Source organism: Pterocles gutturalis, unplaced genomic scaffold, assembly GCF_000699245.1.
Source record: "Pterocles gutturalis isolate BGI_N339 unplaced genomic scaffold, ASM69924v1 scaffold26661, whole genome shotgun sequence".
Taxonomy (NCBI): Eukaryota; Metazoa; Chordata; class Aves; order Pterocliformes; family Pteroclidae; genus Pterocles; species Pterocles gutturalis.
In genome coordinates, this window is record NW_010098853.1 from 6,184 (window position 1) to 21,624 (window position 15,441).

At 44.8% G+C, this 15,441-nt stretch overlaps 1 protein-coding gene across 1 annotated transcript; it reads left to right on the forward strand.

Moving 5' to 3' along the window:
- The first annotated feature begins 3,184 nt into the window (after positions 1 to 3,184).
- On the forward strand, positions 3,185 to 15,191 carry AGPAT9 (1-acylglycerol-3-phosphate O-acyltransferase 9). The gene is made up of 11 exons (XM_010074507.1): positions 3,185 to 3,253; positions 8,512 to 8,782; positions 9,773 to 9,847; positions 10,345 to 10,434; positions 10,638 to 10,731; positions 11,142 to 11,257; positions 12,524 to 12,579; positions 13,068 to 13,153; positions 13,681 to 13,809; positions 14,279 to 14,358; positions 15,010 to 15,191. Exons 1-11 carry the CDS (start codon positions 3,229 to 3,231, stop codon positions 15,134 to 15,136), a joined length of 1,149 nt encoding a protein of 382 aa, XP_010072809.1. The 5' UTR covers positions 3,185 to 3,228; the 3' UTR covers positions 15,137 to 15,191.
- The last annotated feature ends 250 nt before the right edge of the window (positions 15,192 to 15,441 follow it).

Consider the following 15,441-nt stretch of genomic DNA (forward strand, 5'->3'; position numbering starts at 1 on the left):
TGATAAATCCCAAAGACCTGCTTTTAGTTTACCTCCCTAGCAGAACAGAGGCCATGGCTTACAATGTTGTTTCAGGATGGTTTTGGATTTCTAACACCCAGACAGTGTTTTTCCCCTCTGCGGGATGAATCAGTTTACACGGCGGTAGGTCTGTGCAGCGCAAAGCTGTGCTTCAGCACTGAAGGCAGTGGAAGTGGACAGTGCAAATCCCTATCTATCGGAAAGAAGGGAAATTACTCACATTCCTGCATGTGGTGTCTCTTTTGTTTTCCAAGATGGATATAAACAAGCTTTTCACTTGATCAAAGTCCAGATCTTGGCTTTGATAATAGTGCCTTTAGTTCATGTGCTTGAGAATAAGTGGAAGAATATGGAAGAAAGAAGTAAACTTAAGCAAAAGTGTCTTGCTGCTTGATCGCTGGAACATGCATAGTTTTTGGAACTAGGGTGGATTGAGGGAAGAAGAAAGCTGATGTAGAAGACTTAAAACGTGTCTGCAGTAGCACTTGGTGGGATGTGGGCCCTTGTGAACGCCCAGAGGCTGTGGGAGGTGGTCTCTTCCTTGCTGGTTTTGTGAAGCATGGCACCAAATGCAAAACTGCCTCAAATATTGCCCTGTGGAGCACAGGTCAGCTTGGGTAGCCAGTGAAAGGCACTGTCCTCTCCAGTCTTCGACCCTGCTCCCTACTCCCCAGGTGGGGTACTGCAGCTTTCTGAGGTTAGGTGAACCTGTGGACTAAAAGTCAGACTGCTTTGGAAGCCAGGAGTAAGCATCTAAGCGGTAGAAACTTAATTGGGTTACATGACCCTGCAATTGCTGTGTGCACTGGGAAAAGTCCACTGCCTCCTTTGCACAGCAGAGTGTCAAAAGATACTGCAGTACTGATGTTGCAAGCATGTTACGAAGGCATGTCGCAATAGCCTGTGTCCTCATGGTGTTACTGGCTTTTGCTGAGGCTCAAACTTTTTGACACTCTCTAGCGTGAACTTGTACCTGCAGGATTTCTGCAGCAAGAGCGATGTGAAGTGTTGCATGCTCTCTCTGAGCACCAAACAGAAGCTGTTCTCTCAGGGTTTGCAAAGCAAAAGGTGGCAGCGCTAGGTTTTGCTCACCTGTTCAAGAGGATTTGGAAGATAAAAATTTATTTTCTTGGGTAGCGTGTATGGCTGAGACCATTAGTCAAGTATGTTCTTGCTCTTGTGTGTGATAAGTGACTTGCCTGCTTATGGAGATTTTAATTCATTGAGTATGGTGGTTCAACTCTGGTCAGAGAATGGTTGTGTCAATGTATTTGCTGGTCTGGCTGTACCCCCAAATCCATTTAGCAGAAGAAATGCAGGGATGGAGGTATTGTGAATAGTTTTTTTCCTTGAACAATGTTTCATTTTGATATTTCCCAGCACTTTTCTGGCCATGGCACTGCGAAGGACAATGTGTAGCTGGAAAATGCTGAGTTACTCCTACAAGTAATAATAGTTCCTGGAACAGCCATTGCCTCAGCAGCAGCAGAAATGAGGAAAAAAATTGAATATATTGGCAGGATAGTTGTGATTTAGCAAGATCTGATGTAGTAAGCAGTCTTGGCCATTCCTGGGAAGTTATGTGGTGGAGATAATGGGGTGAGTCAGGATACTGACCCTTCAAAAGGCAACTGCATCCCCAAATGCCCCCCAGCTGTGTTGGAGGGGTGAGGTGGAAGCTGTGTGGTTTAGCATTGGTCTGGATCCTTTCTGTGCAGAGCAGTGAAGCCCATTCCTAACGCTGTGAAAACAAAGGATGCCGTTGATGCTGCTTGAGGACTGGAGAGTAAGTTGTTAAGGTTTGAGCAGGATAATATCTTGATCTTTTGACATGAGCTCATTTCTGCCAGGTCAGCTGCCTGTCTTGGAGATGCCTGCTGTAACAGTATTCATAGAAATAGGGTTAAGTCAGGGGGTGGAGGTGGTGGGGGGTGGAATAATGTTCATAATGGAGAGCCATAAAGCCAGTCCACTTTTGTCTGAGCTTTCCATCCCTTGGCAAAACTACCATGTGAGGAAAGAAAGGATCCAGGGCAGAACGGCTACTCTGTTATCACAGGCGGGCTTCGGGACGTCAAAGCGGTTGTCATCATTTACCCAGTAAAAATAAAGGCTGACGTAGGAGGTGGAAGGGCTATTTAAAAGCACTGTGTGGAACTGAGTCAGCTGAAGGTCAAGAAAGCCTTTTGGCCAGGGAACAGGTTAAACTGGCTCCAGCCCCATCAGGGCTGGGATGATAGGAAGTCTCTTGACGCTGGGTGGTTTTGCCTCTGGCTATTTGTGGGGAGCAGAGCTGCCAGGAAGATTTGACACTGGAGGAGCAGAGGTCACTTTATCAAGTATTCTGGTCTCATTCTTCCAGCCTACCCAGTAGAAAATAGCAGGTTAACCCCTGTGAGCTGGCAGCTCTGCCCAAGGGCAGGGGAAAGGGCTCTCTGCAGCTGGACGCTGGAGCTGGTGGTTTGGCCTGTCTGTTTCTCTACTGCTCAGAAGAGCCCTAAAATGCCAAGAAATGAGCAGTTGCAGAGTCCAGGGAAACTTCAGTTTTGTCCAGCCTGGAAAAATCTTGGGTGTAATCCTCTTTTGACCAAAACTGAACTTAAAACTCCTCATGGCTGCAAATGCTGGTTTGGTTTTATCAGAGTTTGCTGTGTGCAGGCCTCAGTTTGACTTTTTTTTTTTGCTTCAGTGTGGTGAGACAGCTCTGAAAGAATGCAAGGTGAATGATGATGTGTCTGTCGGCTCTGAACACATGCTGTGTGCTCAGGGGCTGTTGTCAGCTCAGCTCTGGGAGCTTTCTGTATGGCCATGGCTCAGTGGCTGGTGTGCGAGTAGCAGAACTGACAGAGGCCTGTTGGGCTCTTCGTGGCTGTGTATCTGAACTGAAATGTCTGTGAAGCTCTTGAGTTGCCTCTCTGAAGACTGGCAAGCAGAATTGGGAAGTACTGACTAGCACTGGGTGGGTTTTTTATTACTAAATACACTCACACAGCATTTCTTCAGAGGAGGTTTGTGGAACATCCGAGGAAGATGGGTGATAATTACCTAGTGAAGATATTTGAAAATCACAACCTATCTTTAACTGTTGCTTTTTTGGGTGACTTTTTTTCTCAAGTGAGTATTACATTGTGAAATTAATGTTTTCTTTCTCTTCAACAGTGGGCTACTATACGGATAGAAAAAGGTGTTAAAAAGCCACAGCCAGAGATGCTAAAGACTCCTGCTGCTAACGGTGAGAGCTCAGGGTAAAGTTGAATTGATAAAGAGTAATGTGTTAAAGTCGGTGAACTGAGTCCTTTCCAAATGGAGAGGTTAGATGTGTGCATGAGAGAACTGGAGAAGAGGTGGAGTTGGGTACAGGTGAACTGTTACATCTAATTGTTGTGCAGTACTACTGGCACAAGAACTGTTCTCGCAGAATGAAGTGCTGCTTTTACAGGCTTATGCTGGATGGTTGTAAAATAAAGGGATGAGGAAATGCAGAGTATGAAATAACATTAAGTTTAACAGGACAAAGCAGAGTGTAAGATGGAGACTGTCCTCAGTCAAGGGAAACTTTCAAGTTGCAATGTGAGCTTGATTTTTTTTTTGTCTTGAAACCTGTCTTTAGGTCACTGCTTGCAGGGCTGTGAGCCAACTATCCCAGTCCTAACAGCATCAGAGTACACTTAATAATCTCTGAGGAGATCTGAGTATTTAGTGGACAGCACTTTCCTTTTCCAAGCTCAGTGATTTTTCTGTTGTAGGATTGCTGGATGGAAATCTGTGGTGTTAGGCTTGTTCCCTTTTTTCAGTCTGCTGCTGTTCACCTTTTGCCCCCTGGAGTTACCTCAGTATTTGCCAGAAGAACTACTTACACTGTCTGTAGAAAGGCATCTTGAATAGTTGCTTCATATTTCTTCCTTTAGTCTAATTTTGAAATTAGTTCTTTTACATCTTAACCCATACTGTGCGTGTGCTGTGGTTGGCTGTACTAGGTCAGAGTTGGCTGCAAGACTTTGGAGTGGTAAGCACACAGAGGGGCTTGAGTTTGCCCAGGAAATAAAGAGAAGGCTGAATGAGGCATTGCAGCCAGTGTTTGGTTTTCTCCCGGTTCCCGACTGCCTTGGTTTTGCTGTTGATGTGCTTGGTTTTGACAGCATTTAACAGCAGTGTCAGCATTTTCTGTGTGCCCCCTCACTAGGCAGCACAGCTGGAAGCAGGACCAACTTGCTGGTTAGCAGACAAGTCGATTATTACCTGATTCAGTGAATTAGCTCCTGTGAACATGATACAGTAATGAAGACTGGACTGCTGAACTGGTTGTGTGTGTTTCTTCTTCAAAGGAGTATCCTTACCAACACTGTAAACACTGGTATCCTACTATCTACAGGCCAGGCATGAAACAGGCTTCCATGGGAGTAGATCTAGCTGTCAGTTAGCACCTGGAATAATAAACTGGAGGTACTGCACAGCAGCTCTGCAGACAGGTTAAAATTTGTCTTATTTAATATGTGGCTTGAAAGCAGCTGAGAAAAAAGTGTCCTGTATCACTCACCAGTGTCCTGAAAGTGGTGGGTTTTTTTTATGGTGAGGGGAAGGCCAAGTGAGTGATCCTTCCAAATAGTGTCAGGGCCCTGCTATCTGTTTCCCAGGTTGTCAGTGATGCAGCAAGATATCCTTTTCCTTCCTGTAAGGGTGATAGTGTCCCATCACGTCTGTGAGAGGGCAGGAGATCCAGCTGTGCTGCTGTAGCTGCACAAGAGGAGCCTTGTCTTAGACATCTGATCATTCTGGCTCATAGTTTTTATTCTCTAGAAAAGAAAGAGAAAGGACACGGGGAGTAGATTTATGTTCTATGAGCTGTATTTCCATAAAGCTACAAGTACCTATTCCCCCTGTATGGGTGACTGAGGGGTGTATAGCACTAGTATGTGCTGTAGTTCAGAACCTGGAGTAACCTGGGTGCACTCTACTGTCTGAAGTATTAGTGCCAGTAAAAATGTCCTTTTCGTATAGATTGTATGCAGTTCAGGTATGTCTTATGGCTGGGGGTACACATGTTACAATGGTGGCCTGAAGCACACTTTTTAATGTTGTCTTATTTATTTTATCTTCAATTTGAAATTGAAATTAAAACCTTTCCCCACTGTAGGTGGCTCTTAGTGCAGTAAGCTGGAGTCTAACTATTCCTTACTTGGGAAGGTGTGGGGAGTCTGCTGTGCTAAGCTGGGCTCTGTATATTGGGAGCTTTTTAAGACTAGGATTAACTGATTTTTGTGATTAGGAGTCTGTGTTCCTGCATGGGCATGGAAGTACTTGAGGAGCAGGGCAGGTGTAGATCTAACAATGCGGTATATAAATTGGCATCCCTTGAGGTGAGAAAAAACGAGCAGATAGAGAAGCCCAATCGCATTACACAATATTGACTGAGGGAGGAGAAATCCCTGGCAGGATTGAATTGTGGAGTAGCTGATTAAACACAGGGTAAAGGTAAGTGTCTGTGTGTGCGTCCACGTGTGTGTTAAGTGCTGTCTGACTTCAGGGCAGTGTGTAGCACCTCTTCCATCTTTCCAGTCCTCACTAGGAGGTGGGTCAGAATAGAAGGAAACATTGCAGATGCATGCGCAAGGGCAAGTTTTCCTGTTGCCAGACAGAGAAAAAATTGTCCTCCCCAAAGAGCTTAGAATCCGGTGTCCCTCAATATGAAAGCCAAGTCAGAGCATGGCTGAAGAGACAACACCTTTCTCTGCAGTACCAAATCCAGTGTATGTCACATCTGCTGTCAGAAATGGCAGCCAGAGCCCCTGCACTGGTGGTGTGAGAAGGAATATTCCCAAGGAAAATGTTGGCTGGTGAGGTTGCTGTGCAGGGAATTGCCTGGTGCTGTCACCTCAAGGACCCTCTGTGTTAGAGGACAGGGTGCGGGGCCCAGTGGTAGCTCTTGGCAGAGCAGGTGCTTGGAGGCTAGTTGTCTGTCTCATTGCAGCTGAATAACCAGCTCTCAGCTGTGTGAGGGTGTTGTTTGTGTTGAGCTGATGGTTTTAAAAACACAAAAATGATAAATTAAAGTTTTGAAAGTGACATCCACTAAAAGAAAGGCTTATGCAAATAATGTGGCTGTAAGTGGATAGTGTCAAGTCTGAGCCTGATCTAATTTAGCTGGCTGGAGTATAGGAGCTGGAAGGCTTGGGACTTTGTGCTGTGACACTGTGTAAAGTGGCGGTTATGGCTTTTTTGGTTGAGTGATGTTTGCTGTACTCCTGCATAATGCTGGCTTTTGACTGTCTGGCAAACTCAGCTCTGCCCATGGCCAAGGGATTAAAGGCTGTTACATACGTCACCTGAGCGGCATGTACTTAATTCTGTTCATAATCCCTTCAGGTGCTGCTGAGATCTTGGCTCAGAGTACCTTGTCCCAAGGCTGCAAGGCAGCTTGTGCATGGGGATGTTGCGTGACAATGACAGAGGAGGCTGCTGAGACAAGATGTTACAGCCGTGCTATCTTGGCTGTGCCAGCAGGGTGTTAAACTTGAACCCTGGGCAAGATTCAGCCAAGAAGGGTGGACCAGCTGCTTGGCTGATGCTGAACCAGGGCCTCTGGAAGCATTCCCACTTCGGAAACTGGAGAGAAGAGTGTTACTAGTGTGATGGGTGCTGGAGAGTCCCCCTGGTCAGTTTCTTGGCTATAACTGGTCTCCCACCCCAGCAGCAGTGTGGAGCCGGCAGGTTGGGGCTCCCCTGCAGTTCTGGGTATTTTATAGCTTAGAGGTTTAAGGGCTTGACTGAAAGACAGAAGAATTGAACCACAAACTAGAGCTCAGGTTTGGGTTTAAAGTAATGAGACAAGTGTAGTCCATCCTGCTAAATGTTTGTATCCTTTAGATCCCAAAGGGCATGTCGGTGTTTGGGTGTGCCATATTAATGATTTATATTTATAGGCTTGCGATAGGACAGTGCACTGTAAAATAGTCTGCTGGTGGAATTGCAAGTTGTGGCTGCCAAGTTCAGAGCTGAAGGTGCTCATAGGTTTTGTTACAGTGTGGTACCTCTTGCATGTTGTTCTTTAGTGTTTGCTTCTGTGGTTTGTGGGCCTCGTATCTTGGAGCTTCTCATCTTAGCCCGTATGTGTGCAGCGGTGCAATACTGCCCTGGTTTTGGCTGGGACAGAGTTAACTTTCCTCATAGTGGCTAGTAAGAGGCTGTGTTTTGGATTTGTGCTGAAAAGGACTGGCAGCAACTGTGAACACCGAGACAAATGTAAAGATTTTTCCATGTCACTTGTAATTTAAATGTTGGGTGTGATTCTCACAGCAGATAACTTCACAGAGTTTTTCTGCTGGTAGGACTTCCTTGGGATGTAGATTTATGTACGGTGAGGTGTGTATTTGTAGGAAAGTGCTTAGTAGATTGAAACTGTTGGGTGTTTCCTCCTTTCCCGTTTTCTTTATCTCAACAACGAAGCACAAAGATTATGCCAGAGGGTGTTTGACAGAGTGGCAACCTGAACTTGGACCTCTGTAATCCCAGTTCAGTGTCTCAGGGGATGGTTTTTCTGGTTAGATGTTGTTCTAAATTTCTTCAGTCATCAGTTTCTGGAGCCAGATTTGCTTACCAGAAAGCAGCTACTCAATCTTTGCCTTTAGAAAGCTGAAGTGAGAAATTGGTCCTTATCAGACATAAGTATAAAAAAAAAAAGAGGGGAGAGGGAATTTTTGCTATTTGTACTGCAGTTCTGAACTCTCCAGGTGTCTTTTCTGTTGCCAGTCATTATGTGTGCAGATTTCAACTGAAACACAACTGTTAGTGACAAACTAAATTATGTAAAGGCACCTCTAGGCACAACTCTTTGACTTGGTTTTTTGGAGGGTTTTTCTTTGGTTAATTTACACTAAAATAAAAAAATAGTGTGGTCCTGTCTGTACTTATAGGAAAGACTTGTCCTGTGAAGGAAGGCAGGTACGCTTGGTTCAAAACGGCTCCGTGCACAGATGTCGGGTAGCTGTGACAATGTGGGGCTTTGGCAGGTAGCAGTAGAACACATCTTGGCTGGATGTGGCTGTGGAAAGGCAGAATATCTCGACAAGAGGCAAGCCTGGGGAATGGGGAAGCCTCCATGGAGGGGGCTGAATGCCCGTAAGTACACAGAGCATCAGGAGAATTGACTGGAAGAGCTGAGTTCTCACTTGATTTTGGTCTGGAAGCGTAAGATGGTCTTGGATAAAGTTGCTGAGTTGAAGACTTGTCAGATGGTGAAAAAGGGTTTTCCTTCTTTAGTTGCATCCAGTAGCCATCAGAACTTGACGTATTTGCAGCTCAAAGTGTTGATGTGAGGAAGAGGAGCTAGAACTAGCTGGAGCTGTGTTCAGCTTCCTATCTGATATTGCTGTCGTAGGAAGGGCTCTGACAGGAAATTTGTCTCCTTGAGCAATGCAGAGCAGCAAGTGACTTGGAGTATGACTCTTACTGTATAGAATTATTTCCTCATATGGTTACCCTTTCTTTCCCAAGGTATCATTGAAAGACATGAAATGCCTATGGAGAAAGAAATTGCCCATCTGCATGGAGCAGACTTTGAATTCTCTGACATATTCTACTTCTGCAGAAAAGGGTTTGAAGCTATTGTGGAAGATGAAGTCACACAACGGTTTTCCTCTGAAGAGCTCGTCTCCTGGAATCTCCTCACAAGGACTAATGTGAACTTCCACTACATCAGCCTGAGGCTGACGGTTGTGTGGGGCATTGGGGTGATAGTGCGGTACTGCTTCCTGCTGCCCCTACGGTAAGCTTGGAGGTGCTGAGGGATTTTGGCAGTCTGGGAACATGTGAATGTGTGTTGTCTTGGGAAATATCATCTCAGCTTTTTAAACTCAAAAGCAGCTTTAGCTGATACAGAGGGTGAATAGGCTTAAACTCTCCTTTGGATGGTTAAGAAGCCATTCAGAACACTTTTATCTTGCCATTTACTGAGGAGAGTAGATTAGGGCTAGCAGTCATCTTTTCTGTGAATGCTTCACCGAAGTTGTGTATTGGCAATGGAAGTTGGGCAAGCTCTAAAGCTCCATGTTAAACCCTGATGCTGTATGCATTGGGGTAGCTGAATCTGCTGCCTTTGAGCAGATTTTGGTTTTGAGCAATGTGTCAGGGAATTATTGAGTTAGAGAACTGGATATGTCAAGTATCTGAGGAATAATTGAATTCCTACAGTCCCTTTACATTTGGGCCCCTCACCACAAGAAGGACATGGAGGGGCTGGAGCAGGTCCAGAGAAGGGCAACGGAGCTGGGGAAGGGTCTGGAGCACAGGTCTGATGAGGAGCAGCTGAGGGAGCTGGGGGGGTTTAGTCTGGAAAAGAGGAGGCTGAGAGGAGACCTCATCACTCTCTACAGCTGCCTGAAAGGAGGGTGCAGTGAGGGGGGTGCTGGGCTCTGCTCTAAAGGAACAAGTGATGGGACAAGAGGAAACGGCCTCAAGTTGCACCAGGGAAGGTTTAGGCTGGATATTAGGAAAAGTTTCTTCACTGCAAGAGTGATGAGGCATTGGAACAGGCTGCCCAGGGCAGTGGGGGAGTCACCATCCCTGGAGGGGTCAAGAAACGTGTCGATGTGGTGCTTGGGGACATGGGTTAGTGGGTTGGGTGGGGTTGGGTTGATGGTTGGACTTGGTGATCCTTGGGGTCTTTGCCAACCTGAATGATTCTATGATTCTGATTGTGATTCTATGAAAATGAACAAAAGTACTTATTTTGATTTAATGTCTGTTTTGACCATAGCTTTACCCTTGCTGCCATTGGGATTACCTCAATGATTGTGGGGACAACAATGGTAGGACAGCTGCCAAACAGCAGGTAGGTATGGTGTGTGAGGGATGAACTTGCCAAGTTGAGTCAGTGCAAACAGCTCAAGATTAAGACTGGACAGATTTTACAAGTGATAGAGTACTGATGGTCCTCTTCAAACTTTTTGGCCTTGCTTTTGGTGATATTTTGAACTCGGACTAAGGTTGGCTTCTTGCCAGGCTTGCCACTGTAGTTGGTGATTTCTAATGGGCTCTTCTTGCTGTCATGAGAGACTCAAAGGCAGCATGGCAGAGAAGATAATAGTTCTGGAATAAAAAATTACCTAGTGAGGAGATGACAGCCTTGCCTAGGTAAATGAGACCAAGGGTATGACATGTCTTGGCTGAGCTGCTGTAGCAAGTGAGTGGTAGAGCTGGGAATATTCTTCTGTGCTCCAGAGTCCCAGGAAAATATTTCCGCCCTGAGTTGTGTTGAGTAGGCTGGAGAATATTTTGGGTCTATCTAGCTGCTTTCCAGGATGCTCCAATGCCTGTGATTTCTTTCAGTGTGAAAAACTATCTGAGTGAAGTGGTCCACCTCACGTGCTCCCGGATCCTTGTCAGAGCTCTGTCTGGTACCATCCATTACCATAACAAGTGAGTAAGCCGACGTTGTGATAGCAAAAGTGTGTGTACACTTCTCCATGTGCGAGTATCCCATTTGAAACGGGGCAGCTCTTTCCTGATCTGCAGGTTAACATCACACTAGATGCTGCCTTACCTGACAGCTGTATGGGAACTGGTGTGTGTAAGGTGGTGCTTAGTGCATTTTGTCTTAACAAAAATTTTTGTAATTGCAGGGAAAACAAACCCCAGAAAGGAGGAATTTGTGTTGCCAACCACACATCACCGATAGATGCGATCATTTTGACAAATGATGGATGCTATGCAATGGTATGGGGAGATCTGTGATGACCACAGCAGAGGGAGAAGCTGCCAGGAGAGGGAAAGACTACAGGGTATTGGTTGTGGGGTTAAATTTTACAGTAGCGATGTTAACTTGAGCACTAGACAGTGGGGAAAAGTATAAATTGTTTTGAAGTTGGACTAGAAATTAGATGCTGGTGAAGTTGTCCTGGCAGTGTCAATGCTAGGCTCTTCATCTGGTGAAATACTTGAGATACACTTCCATGCATGCATCTAGATCCTTTCAAGTAAATGCATTTTGATAGTTTCTGTGGGCACTGCCCAAACCTCATTTGCAGTTTCAAATATGTTTGCTTAGTTTTTTTTAAGGGGCTGCAGAAGAGAAAGTTGTGCTTTTTGGGTGTCTCATGTGCTCATGTGTCTTCTTGGGCTTGCAGGTTGGCCAGGTTCACGGTGGACTGATGGGAGTTATTCAGAGAGCCACGGTCAAGGCCTGTCCTCACGTCTGGTTTGAACGCTCGGAAATCAAAGACCGCCATCTAGTGACAAAAAGGTGAGGCGTGGGTGTGGAATCCCCAAAGAGTCATTGAACAATCACAAACCCACATGAGGAATGAAAGCTTTGGAAAGACAGAAGCCCAAGAAGCTGAGGTTGCAATGGGAGACAGGGAACTTGGATCCTTGGGATCCTGGGAGGACAATAGGCCGACTTGTGAAAACAACTTTTTTTGGTGGGGGCCAATTCTAGTTGGCTTATTCCAAATGGTGACTGCTTCTTATAAATGCTAATCCCAGGGATAAGAATTCCATCATTCAGAATGACCTGATGATGGTTGCTTGTTGGGCTTTGGTACAGTAGACTGTGGTCAAAATGTCAGCTTCCCAGGTCACCAAGGAAGCCTTGAAAAGTTTATACAGGGTGAAACAGTTTAGACCAAAGGTTCTGGTAAGGTCTGGATTGCAGCAGGCTGTCACAAACCGTGTCATTTGGGTAGCCATCAGCATAATAACTAATACCTGATGAATTCAGATACACATTTTTGGAGGGATGTCAAGATACTTCAAGTTCTGGGACTTTCTGTTGAAGAAAAATGCTGATGAAGAAAAGAACTTTCTGTGGCATGAACTGTCTCAACTTCATTTGAAATGGGGAGCCACTAGAAATAATAAGCTTTGCTTATTTGCGTGCGGGGAAGAATGTGTTTAATTATGAAACTGAGCTGCTAACAAAGTTTTCTGCAGCATATCACCAAAGGCATACCCATGAACGCTGTAGCACAGTGATAGAAATTCTTCCTAATTTTGAAAGAACTTGTAGGTTAATTTTGACAGGTTAACTTCACCACCTTGTTGGGCTCTGTGCAGCAGGACAGCTTTGTCAGGTCATCCAAGTGTTATTCAAGTGGTGTGAGCTGTAGGCATTTAGGAGTTTGGTTTTTAAGAAATCTGCTGTTAAGTAGGCAGAGCCTGGATGGACCACTGCACGCAACTTTTTTTTTCTTCCAAGTTTAGTTGATCAGAGTCAGTTGGACTGACTTAATGGCATACATTTGCTGGCTTCCCTGACAGTCATTAATAAAATAATATGCAGGAAAGAAAACAGGATGTTGCCTCAGTGTAATTCATGCGGGGCCTAAGGGATGGCTTGCACAAAACTTCAGCTCTGTCAGAAACAGAAAGGCAAGTACAAATTAGTGTTCAGTAAAATGTTTTGGTTTCCAACAAATGTATTATAAGCAAAGATACTTTTAGTGCATTTACCTGAGGAAAGGAGAGTGGAAAGGAGGTATTTTTTTAATCTTTCCTTCTGCTTCCACAGACTCAGGGAACATGTGGCAGATAAGAGCAAGCTCCCAATCTTAATTTTTCCAGAAGGTAAGAAGCTGAACTGCTCCTTCTCTTCATTCAGCATAGATGTCATCCCTATTCTCTTTTCATGGCTTCTGATGCTCAAATGTGTTTTTACCTCTAGCTTAGATTTTATTAGGGCTTTCCTGTTTTTCGTCTTTTAATATGAGATTACATGAAGACAACACAATACTGCCTCTGGCTGTTGGGTCTCCTGGCAGAAGCTGTAGGCGGAAGAACGGGAAGATTGTTTCTTTTGCCCTGTAAATATCAGTGCATTGTCCTACAGATCTAACCTCAGCCTTGTGCTTTTTGTCTCACATGCATCCTGGCTTTATTCAGGGAGTCAGTCACAACACAAAGAATGAAAGCAAGCAGGGGAAAGATGCCTAATATACCCCTAAAGGGTCTGCATTTGCTCCTCAGTGACTGGAAGACCTGTGTGTTGGTGTAGCATTGCTACTGAGATGTGTTAGGCTGTGTGAAGTAGTGACTTCAGTTTCTCTTTCGGACAGGTACCTGCATAAACAATACCTCTGTGATGATGTTCAAGAAGGGGAGCTTTGAAATAGGAGGAACAATCTATCCTGTTGCAATCAAAGTAAGTGGAAGTAGCTGGCTGCTGAAGTTCGAAGTTTGGGGTCTGTTTTTGTCAGGGTGGTAGGAAGCTGTCTCAGTACAGCTGCTAATGAAAGCACAGTATCTCTGGGAATTAGCCACCTGCTCTGGTTGACTCCTAGAGTATAAATAGCTGAAAGGAGAAAGTGAAGTCCTTAAGCCTATGGAGCCTGGCTGGTAAGACCTGGTGTGGTCAGCTTCTTCCTCCAGAAAGCTGGAGGGGAGGGAGATCCAGCTAGTCCTTCCCAGTGCTGAAGGGAAGAGCAGAAATAGCTCTTTTGGCTGTCGGGGCAAATGGGTGATGTCTGCTGCTGGTTCTGAGATGTAATCACAAGCAGGACTAATAAACTGGGGCTAGTTTTTGTAAAGCCTCTTTCTAAGCAAACATGTCAGCTGTGGATTTTCTCTAACTCTGGCCTGTGACTGAAAGCAACCCTCTCAGATCTGAGACAGGCTGTAGTGCGCTGTGGGGAAAGGGTTTTATCACTTGTTTTTTGTGATCCCTTACAGTACGATCCTCAGTTTGGAGATGCATTCTGGAACAGCAGCAAATATAACATTGTGAGCTATCTGCTGCGAATAATGACCAGCTGGGCCATCGTTTGCAATGTGTGGTACATGCCACCGATGGTTAGAGAGGTAATCTAGCATCTGATTGATCATTATTTAAGAATCCGTGTCTGCAAGTGCTTCTTTCCACACTGTGCCTCAAACCCCCCTACCCACCCCGTGTCTCCAAATCAGAGTTTTATACTAGACTTTTGTTGGTGTTGACTATGTTTGGACTTAACTTTTCATGATGCAGCTTGGGTACCATCCACAGTGCATCAAACATGCAAAGGGCAGCAGTAAATATACTGCTGTTCACAGGAGCAGTGCTGTTAATGTTCCATCCCCTTGGAGCAAAACTTTCCATTAGCTTCAACGCTTTAGAGGAACAATGAAGTAAATTATTATCGCGTTGAACGTCAGATTGTGTTGGCCTGATAAGGGATGGATTGTTTGGCAGTGAGCTGATTTGATGAGGCAGCAGATGAGAAATGTTATGGAAGTCTGTTTCAATTCACTTCTTTCTGCTTTGGTTCTATTGAATTTATGACTCTTGAAGGAAGGCGAAGATGCTGTTCAGTTTGCCAACAGAGTGAGATCAGCCATTGCTCGCCAAGGAGGACTGACCGAACTGCCCTGGTGAGTGATGCCATCCTTGTTAGACTTGGCAAGACTGTCTGTTGTTAGACTTTGGGAGGCGCTTCCTCCCTTAGCTTTGTGACAGATGATGTTTAACGTAACTTTACTCCACTCAGGAGAAAACGAGAGAGTAACTTCATGTATGTGTATGTGAAAGTAAAAAAAACCAAAAACTCTCTGCTCTTTCTCATGTCCTAACTCAGTAAGAAGTAGCCTAATGCCTAGATTTCATAGGACTGGATGAAACAAACTTGAGAGCAAGATTCTGATAAAGAGAATGGGCAGATTCAGCTCTGGGGCCCAGCTGGCCCTCTGCATGATGTAAGGCAGTTGACTGTGGCTCTACAGTCTAGGGAAATAGAATCCCAGATTGGCAAAGAATTCTATGGTAGGTGCAACATATTATCCACATAAGTAGACTGCTTTAATGGGCTAAACTCAAAATTTGGTCTGTATAAGCATTATGGCTTAAGGTAAATGTTTTAATAAATATGCTTAAACCTTGATGTAGAAGTTCGGAAGAAAAGCCTTCTTAGAAATCTTTTAGGTTAAGACTCTAGAGTTGACTAATGTAGTTAATATAATATGTAGTTTGATGATTATAGCAGTAATGATTGTGATGGGTTACTTTTCTCTCTTGTTCGGTTCCAGGGATGGAGGTCTGAAACGGGCGAAAGTCAAAGACACTTTTAGAGAAGAACAGCAGAAAAACTACAGCAAGATGCTAGTGAGGAATGGATCAATAGGCAGTCTGTCTACAGGAACAGAGTCAGACTGAATGGTGATTCTGGAAAACTAATTTTGCACAACCAGCCTTAGCAGGAATAATGTTTTGGAATTTAAAGAAAAGAACAACCACAAAAACTGGAGCAACAAAATCCGTCATGTGTATGGCTGGGGCAGAGCCTGCCAAGGGCAGTGTCTCTGTTATCTCTTGCTCCCTTTTCACTCTTCTTGCTCCTCTGTCCCTCCTCATCTTCATGTGATGACACACTGCCGCTCCGGGTGTTCTTGAGCTGAATGTGTGGAGATTTAAGGGACAAAAGGCACGACAGTTTTTCTGAGTTAGTAAAGATGAAGGGA